The sequence below is a fragment of the Mesoplodon densirostris genome, chromosome 7 (assembly GCF_025265405.1).
Source record: "Mesoplodon densirostris isolate mMesDen1 chromosome 7, mMesDen1 primary haplotype, whole genome shotgun sequence".
Lineage (NCBI taxonomy): Eukaryota > Metazoa > Chordata > Mammalia > Artiodactyla > Ziphiidae > Mesoplodon > Mesoplodon densirostris.
Genome location: NC_082667.1, coordinates 8,337,932 through 8,351,261, shown reverse-complemented (window position 1 = coordinate 8,351,261; position 13,330 = coordinate 8,337,932). Strand labels below are relative to the sequence as shown.

The following is a 13,330-nucleotide window of genomic DNA, read 5'->3' as shown; positions in this document are numbered from 1 at the left end:
CTCCAGCTTCCACCTGAATCCCCCCAAGCCCCCCCGCTGCTCTCACTACAGGCACTTCCGGCCTTCTCACCCTGGTCACAGGTGCCTGCTTGTGGCAGCTGGATGTCACCCAGCTGCCTCGCCCACCCCTTGCATCTCACCTCTTCCACCCATGGCCCACCCCACAGGCACCCCAGCCCTCCTCTGCCTGGCAGCACCTTGCTCTCTTCCCCCCCTCTCTCAGCTTCATTCCAAGACCCTCAGACTCCTCTCGGCTCAGGTCCCCTCTCCTTCCAGCCCTGGGGAACCCAGTCCAGCTCCCACTTGAGCCTCCCTCCTTCAGGCTCCTCCCCCTGCAATTCCTAACCTCCGCCCCTCCTCTCAATCCTGGCTGCCCATCTGGATACACACCTGTTCTTCTCTCCACTCACAGGGAGGAAGGAGGATGTGTGTGTGTGTGTACGTGTGTGTCTGTCTGTCTGTGTCTGTGTGTCCTGTGAGCTCTTCCCCAAGGCTGTGGGTGATCCCAAACTGCAGCCGTGGAAATGGAAATGATTTCCTTTGGGAATCTGGCCACTCTACCCACTGAAACCACTTACACGATCTTCAGTAACATGCATGCCAGGGGCATTCTCCCTCTCATCTCCCTCTGCACAGCTGCACTACCTGCCCAATGAGACCGGGGCCTGGGCCTGCCTTCATACACATCCCGCGAATGAGCCCATGGTGTGTTCATGCGAGCATGGATGGGGCCTCCTTAGGTGCTTACGAGGCAATGAGGCCCTGCCTTCCCACAGATTCCACAGGTTCTGAAGCCACAGATTCAGGTCACTTGTGTTTCAGACAAAAATGGATCATCCATTTGTTTAGTCACTCAACAAACATTTCTTGAGTGCCTGTTCTGTTCCTAGTGCTGGGTACTGGAGATGCAAAGATGAACGTCCGGTCCTTGACCATGGGGAGCCCCAGCCAAGCAGGAGAGACTGGCAAGTGACCAGCAGTGTCCTGTGTTCTGTTAGAGATAGCACAGCCCTGGGGACGAGGCTGAGAGGGGCCCTACAAGACACTGGAGGAGAAGTATAGTAGCCAGAAGAGTGTCAGATGGCGGAACGGAGGGAGAGGGCACACACAGACAGAGGCAGAGAGGCAGGAGGGCAGGAGGCATTCAGGCACCTACCTGCACTGGGATAGTTGTGGGTGCATCTGTGTGTCTGTGTGTGGCATGTATTCGTGTGTGGGTCCTTAGAAGGAGGGAAGAATGTATGTGTGTCTCACTGGCACACATAACAATTCTAACAAAAGCTCCGTTTACACAGCACCTCTGAGCACCTCTGCTACGCCCCGCCATTCTAGCACTCTCCTTAGGTTATCTCATGGAACTCTCACAGTACGGATATGAGGTAGATATCCCCAACTTTCACAGGTAGAAACTGAGATCCAGAGGAGCTAAATGACTTGTCCAAGGTCACACAGCTTGTCAGTTGGAGATCCAGGATTTAAAGCCAGGTCCTGCTGACTCGGAGTCCCTGGGCTGTGTCTCTGTGCTTCCTAAGAGTCTGGGCCACGCACACTGCTAACCTGGCCTGCTGGTGTTGCTCAGGGTGACTCTCAGCTTTCGTAAGGGATCTGCTGTCACAGAGCACACAGGCAGCCACCAGGCCCTCAGGTTGCTCTGCGTGGCAGGTAAGGGGGTACCCAGTGGCCTTCTGCACCCCAGCCAGGGGTCCCTGAGCAGAAGAGAGAAGGCGTGACTCCTCTAACCTCGCATCCAGCCTACTGGGCTCCAAGAGGAGGAGCTCTGGCTTGACATGGTAAAGGCTTCATGCTCCCCAAGTCCAGCCTTGTCCAGTATAGGCTGGTGTCTTCACTGCTACAAAGGTTGCCCTGGTGTGTGTGTCTAAGACAGAGCAAAGTCTGATGCCCACAGAGCCCGGCCTGTCAGTGTCTGCGCATCTGTGGTACTCAGCATGGGAGCATTTATGTGCCTGAGTTGCCCTACACATGCCCAGGCCCTGGTGTAAGCTGGCATCCCTCTGTAGGGCTTTTTTTTCCTTGTGTCTGTCTGATCATATGAATATTTGCAGTTGTCTGTGTGTCTGGGGCTGGCCTGAGTGTTCATCAGCCTCTGAGTTTCTTAGGGGGCCGTGTGGTTCTCTTTATTTCCAGGGGTGGCCTGAGAGTGTCTCTGGGTACAAGCCTACATGACTGTGAGTCGTGAGCCCACACCGGCATTTTCATCCCAGCATAAGCTGGTCCATGAGGGTTTGCACACTTGAACCTCTCACTGTCCTTCTGCCCACGGCCCTCTCAGCCAGCATGGGGAAGCCTCTCTGGGCATCACTTCTGCCAGGAGAGGGGCTGAGCCCGAAGACGCTCTCTCTGCTTCTCAGGGGCTGCTTCTCAGTCGGCACCCGCGCGTGTGACTCTGCAGTGTTGCTCAGCCTGTATCTCCACATCTCTGTGTTTCTGCGGTTCTTCTGCAGTACCTCCACTTCCCCTCCCTCTTCATCTCCCGCACTGGGGCTCTCTTCCTCTCCCTCCCAAGGCTCCGGCCACCTCCTCTCTCGCCGGCTGGGTCTGCACGACAGCGGCTCCATATATCTCCCTGCATCCCTCTGGGAGCTGCCTCCGTCTCCGCTTCTGTCTGGGTGACTATTTCCATATCTCTCCCTTGCTCCTCCTCTGGTTTCCTCTCACTCTGAGGCTCTTTCTCTGCCTCCCTCAGATTCTTGCAGAGTCTCTGCCTCCTCATTTCTTTCAGGTCCTCATTTCTGTCCCTCCCCTGTGCTCCTCAGACCTTGGTTTGTCTTCGGCCACCACAGCTGTCACACTGTTGAACTGGGTCTCCTTGCATCCCCGTGCTCCCCCACCCCCAAGACTGTGAGCTCCCTGCAAGCAGGGGCTGTATGCTGTGTCCTCAGGGCCCAGCACAGGACCTGATACTAGTAGGTTGTCAGTGAAGGTTTGTTGAAGGCACTTGACCTATTTTTCGCTCTTGTCACTTGTCGCTCTCTCCTTTTCACCATGTCCCTTATTTCTTGAGACCCTGGGGTTCCTTTTCTCTGGGTCTCCATGGTTACTTCTCTTCCTTTATCGAGATCACCTAATATGAACCTTTGACTTGCTCTTTGTAAAGACCTGGGTTCTTGCCTTGGTTCTATCCTTGGGAGCAGCCCTGCCTCCTTGCCAAGATCCGTTTTGGGTTACTTCTGGATCTTCTCTCTTTGGTTTCTGCATCTGCCTCCCCATTTCCGCCTGTCCTTCTTTTCTCAACTCATGCTTCCCTCAATTACGACAGACTCTCCCTACCTCTGCCTTCCTTCCCTCCTCTCCTCCCCCATCCACAAACTGGACCCTGGCCTTGCATCCTTCCCTGTTCAGCTGGGCCGCCTCCCTCCTAGCTGACCCACTCCCACAGTCTCGCCCCCACCCTACAAATCCCAACTTTTCCCTTTAGCCCTGCCCGGTCATCGTCCCGCCCCTACAAGCCACGCCTTTCCCGCAGCCGAAAGCCTCGCCACTGAACCCCGCCCCCGGTGCAGGCAGCTCTCCTATCAGACGCCGCCCCGCCCGCCCTGCCCCGCACCTCCCGCCGCACCTCCTCTGCGCCCGGCGCCGCCTACCTGCCGGGTACCGCTCGTTGACCGGCCAGCTGTCCACCTGCAAGGTGGCATTGCCGCCGCTTCGAGTGAAGCGCACCACGTGGTATTTGCCGTCGCTCACGATGGCGTTGGGCTCGTCGATGGTAATGTCGTCCGTGCCCACGTTAAAGATCACCCCCACGGTGCCCTGGTCCTGGGGACAGGGAGGTAGAGGTCAGGGATCCGGAGGGAGAGACCGTTCACTCCTTCTAGAACTCCACCTGTGAGCACCACCGGTCCAGCTCTGCAGCATTTAACAGCTTTACAACACACCTCTCCCAGCCACATCTTTACTGGACCTTTTCACCTGCCCAAGGAGGTGGGCAGGCTTGCCCCCTCCCCGCCTCATATGCAAGCAAGGGAGTAACTGAGGTTCAGAGAGGTTGAGGAAGCCACCGTGGGGTGCACAGCATGGACCTGGAGCACTTCCACTGACCACACCTGCCTGTTGCTTTTTGGTTCAATCAAAATGTTCACAGGGCACCTCCTCCATGCAAGGGCCACTGAGCCTCCAGGCCCCAGACAGGGACGACCAAGAGGAACCCAGGACCAGTGGGACCACAGAAGGTGGAGGCTTCACCAAGGCACAGCCAACAGAGGAATCCACAGAAGCCAGCCCTGTGCCTGAGGAGGGTCTGGCCTCCCCACTCCTCACACCTCCAAGCTCAAGCCTCGCCTCCCCTGCACGTTCAGCACTGGGCAAGTCCCTGGGGGCTCTGGCACCAGGGCATTGGCAGGTGTCAGCCCATGGAGGTCAGGCCTGAGTGCGGGGGCAGCCCCTCTGCAGTCAAGGGGGCACAGGTGCGGGGTCTACACTGTGTGTTTTGGAGGGAGTCAGGTATAGAAAGAGATCAGGAAGACAAACCATGTTGGGCTTATTAAGGGAAGGTGAGCTTGGGTGTGTAATGGTAGAGGATAGGGCCGGCAGCTGGGAAGGAACAGGAAGAGGAAAGACAGGGACTGAGGCCCGGAGAAGGGGAGCAAAGAGTCAGTCTGAGCAACCTCCCCCAGGCCCAGGCTCCAGAGAGGACCTGCATGGGGAAGCCTGCAGAGGCCACCCAGGATCCAGCCCAGGAAGAGTTCTGTCCATGGTGCCAGAGTGAGAGGGAGAGCCTCACTGAACCCCTAAATGGTGCCAGGTCCTCTGTGGGTACTGTACACACATGCTGTCCTCATCCCCACAGCAACCCTCTGAGGAATAGACAGCATCCCATTCTACTGAGGGGGAAACTGAGGCTCAGGGAGGCTAAGCAACCTCCCCCAATCTCACAACTCATAAGAAAGGAACCCCAGATTTGAACCCCAGTTGGCCTGACTCCAAAGCCAAGTGCTCTCTCCCGCTTTGCCCGCCAGTCTCAGGAGACACTGACTCAGAGAGCTGGAGGTGGGGGTGATCTGAGAGGCTACTGAGGCCAACCCTCCTTCAAGACCAAAGACGTCTAAAGAAGCCAGTGGAAGGCCCACTCGGCCCTAAACCTGAGCCCCTATTCCATTCCCCTGAACTACCCAGCAGCACCCCTGAACTCGGCCTCCTGAGTTCCTGCACCCCTCCTCCCACACAGGACAGACACTCGCGCAGGGTCACACAGTCACGGGGACACTACACTCCTGGAGTCTTCCTGAAAGACTGTCGCAGTCTGGCCTGGGCATGAGGAACCATTTAGTTGCCACCTCCAGCACCCAACAGGGCCGAGAGGCTTGGTGGCGGTGGGAGTGGGGATGGGGTGACTCACAGACGGGGTAGGGACTGGGGTTTTGCAGAGAGAGCTGGGGGGCAGGATGTGCAGCTGTGGCCCACTTGAAGATCCACGCCCTATCCCTTCCCCACTGTGGGTCCAGTTCTCCCCCTCCTAGAACCTGGGAAAGACACGCACACGCACACACACACACACACACACACACACACACACACACACACACACAGAGTCATACACATGCAGCCTCCCTCAGATGCAGCAAAGCAGGGAAACTGAGGCTGAGCTTGCCTAACAAAGGGTACTAGCAAGCCGCACTCATCCACCACCCACAGGCTGACGACATCCAGGGAGAAGGGGTGGTCTCTGCTCCCCACGTGAGAGGAAGAGACCTCAGTACTGTTGTTAGTAATAGAACAGCATCAGCCCCTTGGGTGCCTCTGAGGGTTTCTCCCCACGAGGCTCAGCTGGGTGGTGACAATGGTCAAGGAGCAGACGTGGTCTGGGAGCCGGGATGGCAGAGGGCTGTCCAGGGCAGCTGGAAGGCAGGACCCCTGCGTTTCCTAGGAGGCAGCCGAGCCCAGAGCCCAGAGCCGTGCACTCCGGGGGAGAGGCAGCTCCCAGAGCTGCTCCTGATGTGAAGTCAGTTGTCACTTCTGTTAAAGTCATTAATTCCTAATTCCCCAATTACCTCATTAGGCGGCGGTGGGAGCACGAGGCCGCTCCTACAGCAGATAATTATGGGAGTCAAAATTAATTTGGCAGAGTGGGGCGACGCTTTATTAGAAAACGTCAAATTGCTTTTCTCTTAGTTTGCTGCCGCCTCCCCACTCTCTGAGAGCTGCTAATGACGCTGTCGTGGGAGCGGATATATCACCAGGGGAGGAGGGGGCTTGGGGGCTGCCCCAGGGGGCTTCAGGCCGTCGGGTGCCCAGCTCTCCCCTCAGAGCTGACCTCTCTCATGGCTCCTACGCTTCCTCCAGGGCCCCCGGCCCTCGCCAGGCTCCTCATCCCAGGGGCGGCCCCGCCCCGCCCCGCCGTCTACAGCACCAGGCACCAGGAGAGGGCTGTGGGCAACTGCTGGGAGGGGAAAGGGGACTCCTCCTCCCTGCACCCTGACCCCCCTGCCCCTTCTCCTCAGCACTGGGGGAACCCTGTCCCCTAAACCTACAGGCACAGAAACAGAAGTTGTCAATGAGGCAGACACTGTACACCCACAGATCGACTCACCCAGGTGGATGCTCACAGATGCTCAGGATATGAGTGGACACAGTGCTTCCTACGGGCTGGGCAATGTCCTCAGTGCTTTATATACAGGATCTCGTTTATTAAACCTGTGAGCATCTCTGTCCTCTTATCATGCCATTACACAGATGAGGACACTGAGGCTCGGAGAGACAAGGTGACTGCACTAGGACAGAGCAAGGACCGGGCAGAGCTGGGACTCAAACCCAGGCATCTGCTCCAAAGCCACACACCACCTCTCAGGACTAGGGGATGAGAAAGCAGCAGCCCTCACTCACGGAGAGGGACCCGGAAACACACTCACACCGGCCACGCAGAGTCAGGAGACTGAAACAGCAGCCACCACCACACTGCCAAGAAATACAAATATAGAGCGACACACCCGATCAGAGGCCACGAGACTGTCCCCCACGGCGCCCCCCCTGCCAGCACTCCTGACACGATCAACATGCACGGGGCCCACACTGTCACGTACAGTCACCGTCCGCACCGCCTCTCACGCAGGTGGAGACGCTCATACGCACGGAACTTCCAGGCCTTCTCCCCAGGCTACTCCTTACTCTGCTTTCCTTTCCCCCTCGTTTCCCTGCCCGGCCTCCCAGGCCCGGTGTCCCTCAGCTGCCACTTCTACTCCAGCTCCGCTCTGCCCATGGTCCATCTCTCCTCAGACCTCCTTCCTTCCCTCCCTCGTGTCGGGGAAGGGGTGTGCAGGCTGAGGACCCTGAAAAGCTGTCGTGTAAGGAGGGCCAGAGCCCAAACGAGCCTTCTCCCCTGGCTCCCTCGCTCCCCTGAAAGCTCAGGGCCCCCCACTCAGACCCTTCCAGCACACAGAGCCTGGCCATCCTGTTCGACCCTCCCAGCTCGGGGTCCTGGCCAGGGTCACCATGCGGGATGCGGGCAGGGAAGGGAGGGGGCCGTAAGGGGCTGCATAGGTGGAAAATGGAGACTGAGGTCAGAGGCCCAAGGGTTAAGACAGTGGGCAGGGGGCAGGGGAGAGGCTAAGAGCAGAAATGAAATGGAGCAAGGCTTGAGGCCACAGGGATGTGTGTGGGGCCAGAGCAGAGAGGGGGAAGAAAAGGGGCCGCCCGAAGACGAGAGTTAGGATGGAAACTGTGAGAAGAGGAGCCACAGGCATGGCGGGAGGCCTCGGGGAGGCAGTGGGAAGCAGCAGAGGGCGAGGAGGGGAGCTGGGCTGAGAAAAGCAGAGCTGAGCGGGACCGGAGGTCAGAGCAGAGATGTGGGGTAGGGCCGAGGTCAGGGAGGAATGAGCAGGGCTATGGCCAGAAAGGCTGTAAGGGAGGCCGGGTAAGGGGGCGGCTGGGAGGGCAAAGGTCATGGGAACAGTAATCAAGGGCAGGGAGGCCCGAAGGAGGGGACAGGAAAAGGTGCGGGACACAGTGGGAGGCATAGGTGGTGTAGGAGTGAACAGGCAGCAGCCCAGGGCAGTCACGAGGTGGGGACGTTCCCACAGGCTGCAGGAGAATGGCCGGGAAGGACATGCCGGAAGGTCGGAGATACCGATGGTCTCAGGGTGGGGAGCCGGGGAGCTTCAGGACAGCGGAGGTGGCTCTGGGGGCCTCAGTGAACAACCGGGAGGAGAATGGGCCTCAGGAGCAGAACCACAGAGAGGAAACCCCAGCACTCAGGGAACAGAGGTTCTGAGGGCTCCACGGGAGGGAAAGATGCGAGGTGCTGGTCCCGTGGCAAGAGAGGACTGAGTGGATTCGGGGTAGAAAGCTGGGGGGTCGGGGGCGCCGGCCCCGCGTCCTTACGATGTGCAGCTGCAGGTAGTCCCCGAGGCCGGAGGCACTGTCCACCCGCACCAGCACGGCGCTCCGCTGATGCGTGCTGAAGCCCACGGCCAGGCGGTCCATCCTCGTGCTCGGCCGGTCATTGGGGGGCCATGTGTAGGTGATGAGCGCTCCCCCCTTCCCAAAGATGTATGTGGTCCCGGCTGCAGAGAGAAGGAAAGGGAGAGAGAGATAAGAGGTCAGGAGGGTGAGATTAGTGGGTCCTTGGGGCTGTGACCAGAGCACTGGGACACCAGGTTTAGGGTACGGGGCTTCAACTGTGATACCCAGAGCGGCCACCAGGCCCTGCCCTCCTAGGGAACAGTTGACAGGCGGGTGCCTGGGTGGGAGCCCGTGCAATCGCACAGACAGATGTAGCTGCCTCATCAAGAATTCTAGTTTTAATTACAGCAAAACAGAGAGGTAATAGAGAGAGTGACACAGAGAGAGAGAGAGAGCCCGGAGAGAGGCTGGCTGCAAGGGGACAGAGAAGATCGCCAGGGACAGGCAGGACCCAAGGGGCCTAGGCCTGACCCACTGGGCTGCTCCCAGGGCTGGCAGAGGTGACAGGTTCGAGGTATGTGCTTCTGTGGGGCCTGAGCTGAGCAGGCACCAAGGCAAAAGGAGCCCCAGGCGATGGCGGGCGGAAGAGCAGGGGCTGTTTGCTGTGACTCACAGCCTGCAGGCTGGCCCGCTCCAGCACCTGCTCCCCACCCCCTCTCAAGCCCCTGCAAATCCTGGTCCCACTTTGCCCAGACTCCCTGCTTCTACTCCCAGCTAGGGGGCTGCCTGGGTGCCAAAACGGGGTGGGGGGGAGGGGGGTCCTGGAGCCCTGCCCAGAAGAGAAGAGACAGACAAGGGGGTGGGGGGGTAGAGATTGACAGCCAGAGGAGGAAGGAGGCAGAGAGACAGATGGACAGAGAGGGACAGAGAAGGGTGTAGGTGAGAGAAGGCGGGAGAGTGGGAGCCAGAGATGATGAAGGGATCCCTCCCTCTCCCATCCCACCCTCTCTCCCCCTCTGTCTCCTCTTTGCCATCCGGCTGCTGCCGGGGCGGGTGTGAGGTCCCTAACGATCTCAGCCCCAAAATAAACCCTATTAGTCGCCTTGTTCCCTCCTGCGGCTGCCTGGGCTCCCTGGGGGTGGGGGCAGACCGATGGCCAGGGTGGAGGCAGGGGCCAGGGCCGGTCACCCAGTTTCCGGGAAGGGAGCTTTGTCTGGGAGGCCTAGAGGACTAGTACTCTGGGGCCTTCAGAGGAGGGAAGACAACAATCTTGCATTCTTTAGAACATAAATGGAGCAGATGAGATTCATAAAACGCTTAATTAAATAATTAGCCACTAACAACTCCTCTCAAAGCACTTCTTGAGGGGAGAGGGGTTCAGGGGAGGACTTATCCAGAGAGAAAGAGAGAGGCAGATGGGGCCTGAGGGCAAAAGCCTGGAGTAGGCTGGGAGAAAAGCATGGCCTTGGGGGTGGGAGAGCTCTGGGTGGGATGGGAAGTCCTGGTCAGGGAAGGCCTGGGGTATTTCCCCGGAGCAAAACTGCTCTGCCAAGATGGCAGCCAAGCTGGTAACACTAAGGCCAGGCCTGTCAAGCACCTTGGGGTCTCTCACCTCAGGGACTGGGAACCCCACTGTAGTTCGGGCAATCGGGGATCAGGGGTCTCTATCCCAGGAAGCTCCTAGGCCCCCAAAGGAGAGGGGACTCCTGAGTGCCTTGGAGGGAGGCACCATCTGCCAGCCCAGGAGAAGCTGAGAAGGGAAGGCTGTTGCCTGGGTCCCAGAGAGGCAGTGAGGCCAGCAGGGGGTTGGGGCTGGGGGGGCAGGAGCTGTCACCCAGAGCACTTGTCATCAGTGCCCTCCGTCTCCCCAGGCAAGGCCAGAGGAGAGAGATGACTCCCGGGGGGCAAGGCAGGTGGGAAAGAACCACCTTGATGTCAATTAACTGACATCGGGCCACAGCACCTTGCAGGGGAAGCCCCCCGCGCAGAAGATAGAGGGAGCTCAGCTCTGCCCCTCCAAACTGAGGTATGCTTCCTACCTGAGGGCCCCGGAGGCTCCGTGGTGAGAGCTGAACTCTCAGGATGGGGTGCCAGGATCAGGGTGGAGAGCTGGATTGGGGCAGTGAGCCACACACCCCCCTCCGGCAGGTCACTGCCTGGACAGGGCAGGGCCCGAAGGCTAGGAGCAGGGTAGGCCTCAGTCAGCAACGGTCTCTCCACTCCCAACACTGCAGCACTCTGGAAAATCGGCTGTTTCCATGGTAACCGTAATAGCCAGGGTCCTCCCTTCCCCCTCCACTCACTCACAAGCTGCATGTACAGAATTTGGGGGGTGAGGAGGGCCAGGGGAGCTAAGATGCTGACCCCTCCCTGCTTCCCAGACCAGAGGCTGCGGCCTCTCACCCGCTGGGCTCCAGGGCCTCCCAGTCAGACGCAGGAGGGGCTTACTGGGTTTCTTGATCCCTCAGACCAGCAAAGGAAACTCCATCTACCTGGAGCCTCCCAAATCTCCCAGGTCTAGGGGAAAGGAGGCCCCTTCTCCTCACTTTCCCACCCCGGGCACCCAGACAGCACATCAGGCTGAGCCCGGAGAGGGCGCGAGGAGCGAGCACGCCCAATGCCCCATAGGGCAGTGAGGCCGGAGGGATGAGAGGCGGGGCGGGTGCTCCAAAGCCCGCAGACCCCACACCCACACACAGGCCACGACGCAGCCCGCTGCGCACAAAGAACCAGTGTGGAGAGGCAGACCCCAGCCAGGAGACAGCCGGGAAACATGGCGGTAAGCGCACAAAGACGGGCCCTGGCAGGCGGCGAGGGCAGCGGCTGGCACCGCACAGGACGGGACAGGCGCACGGGTCCCCGCCCCCGAGGCCCATGGCGCACGGGCCGCACACCCCCACCTCAGCCTCCCCCAGTCCCCAGCCAGGGCCCTGCTCGGCCGGGCCTCCCCCGGGATTTATTACACAGCTGCTCTCCCACTGCCGCCAGCTTTTTACACGGGGCTGGCCTGTTAAAGCCTAAGGGCGTTTATTACACGGTGGGGAGATCGGGTAGAGAGGCACTTGTTGGGCCTAAGAGGTGAAGGATGAATGGTTTATCGGACTGGGGCGGCAGTAATTACCCTGGGGAGACAGTTCTCTCCCCAGCACCCCGCTCCAGCCCTCGGGCGCAGACGGCTCGGGCCTGGGAGAACGCGGGCGGAGGGGCGGGACTCCGCCTGGTCCCTCCCCGTCCCTCCCCGCCGCGCTGCGTAGGCGCCTCCCGCCTCTCACTCCGCAAGGAGTCCTCTGCCCTGGCCACCAGAAGCCCTGGGTCGGGGGGCGAAGGCACATGGAGCGCAGGACACCGAACCACAGCTAGAACCTCTGAAAGGTTCCGGACAGGGCTCCAGAGAAGAAAGGGGCCAAAGCCAAGGCCCATTACGTTGCCCTAGGGTGGTCCAGACCCATTGTTTTTGACCTCCCCAGGAAAACGCTAGTGAGCTACATAGTATACAACATTGCAGGGTGGAAGGGTGGGGAGCAGCCCTGAAGCCCAAGGCAAGACAGCCTCTGGCCAGACACGAAATGCCACAGGCCCAAGTGGCCACCACCCAAAGGCCCAGGCCTGGAACCTTCTGCCCACACCCAACATAGTCCCCTCAATGCCTCCTGGACCCAGAAATTCACTGATCCAGTAGAACACTAAATGATCAAGAATCTTCTGTACAATTCCCACACACCTGCATTCTAGAAAACAAAGAAAACCCCCAACCAACCATTAATAATGGTTAGCTTACCCAGACCCAAACAGCATAATCACCCCATGTGAAAAACCACCCATGCAGTGCTACCCTGTGGTTAAAACTACATGTGCAGACCCTCTGTCTGCCTGTCCCTGCTGCATCAGAAGCCATGACAAAAACCTTCTGGTAGATCTAGAATCATGAGAGGATAAAACGTCCTGCACAATCCAGAAAAGCTGCAGTCCTGGGTGCCCACAGCCCACACCAGCTCTTTGTATACAGACCCTCACAATCCAGGGGGTTATCTCTCCAGATCCAGAGCCATGGGCTCAGGTCTCTCTTGATCCCAGAACAATATCCCCTCAATTCTTAAGCCTATTCTTGGCCATAAGACATCCAGTCAGAAATCCAAGTGAACACATCCATATCCAGAAAATCAAATTAAATGCCAGCCCCCTTTATAAGCTGTAGTGATGAATCCAGAACCCCTGGAAGCTCCTGACTCAGAACCGAACTGGGATTGACCCCTCTATTCCTGGCCTCAGAGGGTACAAGAAATGAAGGTCAGGAGTTGCAAGGCTTGTAAAGGGCTCTGAAACTAGAATCAGGGTCAAGGATCAGGAGAGTGTCACCCCCTCAGGCCATTTTTAGGACCCAGGTGTACTGGTCCTCCCAAGCTCAGACTGACATCAGGTGCAGGAGTGTCACTGAGTGTCTGGCAGGTCAGTAGGGATATTATGTAATGGGTGGGGTTGAGGGTGGAAAGGGAAAGGCAGGAAAGAGTGAAGAGAGGAGGGAAGGAAGGCAAGGAGGAAGGCAGGAAGAACCCAAAGAGGAGGGAAGTGGAGACACAGGTGCAAGAGAGAGAGGCTTCTCACACTGCGGGAAGCCAGGGAGATGTTGGCACAGAAGGGAAGGGTCTCCCCTGGCCTACAAAGGTCTCCCAAGCTGGCCTCTTCCTCTAGCCAAGCATGGGGTCCCAGCAGAAGCCCATCCTGTCGCCTCCCCCGACATCTGAGGTGCGCCCAGGTGGGGTTCAGCCATGACAGCTGGCCTCCTCCCTCCTCTTGTATCTGTCCTTTGACCCTCTTCCTTCCTCTTAACTGCCTGACTGTTCTTGGGCTCCTCCACTCGGTCTCCCCACCACCTTCCATCACTGCCCTGCAGCGCCCTCCACCTCCTCTACTTCCATGTGGTCCTCGGCAGCCATTGGCCCTCTTGGGGCTGTTTTTCTCCTCTGCACAGCAAGGGAGT

At 58.8% G+C, this 13,330-nt stretch overlaps 1 protein-coding gene across 14 annotated transcripts in view; it reads right to left on the bottom strand.

Annotated features, from left to right (window-relative positions):
- Positions 1-13,330, bottom strand: part of NRXN2 (neurexin 2) — a 99,542-nt gene that overhangs the window by 20,450 nt on the left and 65,762 nt on the right. For all 14 annotated transcript variants that reach the window (XM_060102825.1, XM_060102827.1, XM_060102828.1 and 11 more), the window contains 2 exons: positions 8,332-8,513; positions 3,603-3,774 (listed from right to left, as the gene is read on the bottom strand). In XM_060102825.1, coding sequence (XP_059958808.1) covers positions 3,603-3,774; positions 8,332-8,513 — 354 coding nt within the window. The remainder of the gene's footprint in view (positions 1-3,602; positions 3,775-8,331; positions 8,514-13,330) is intronic.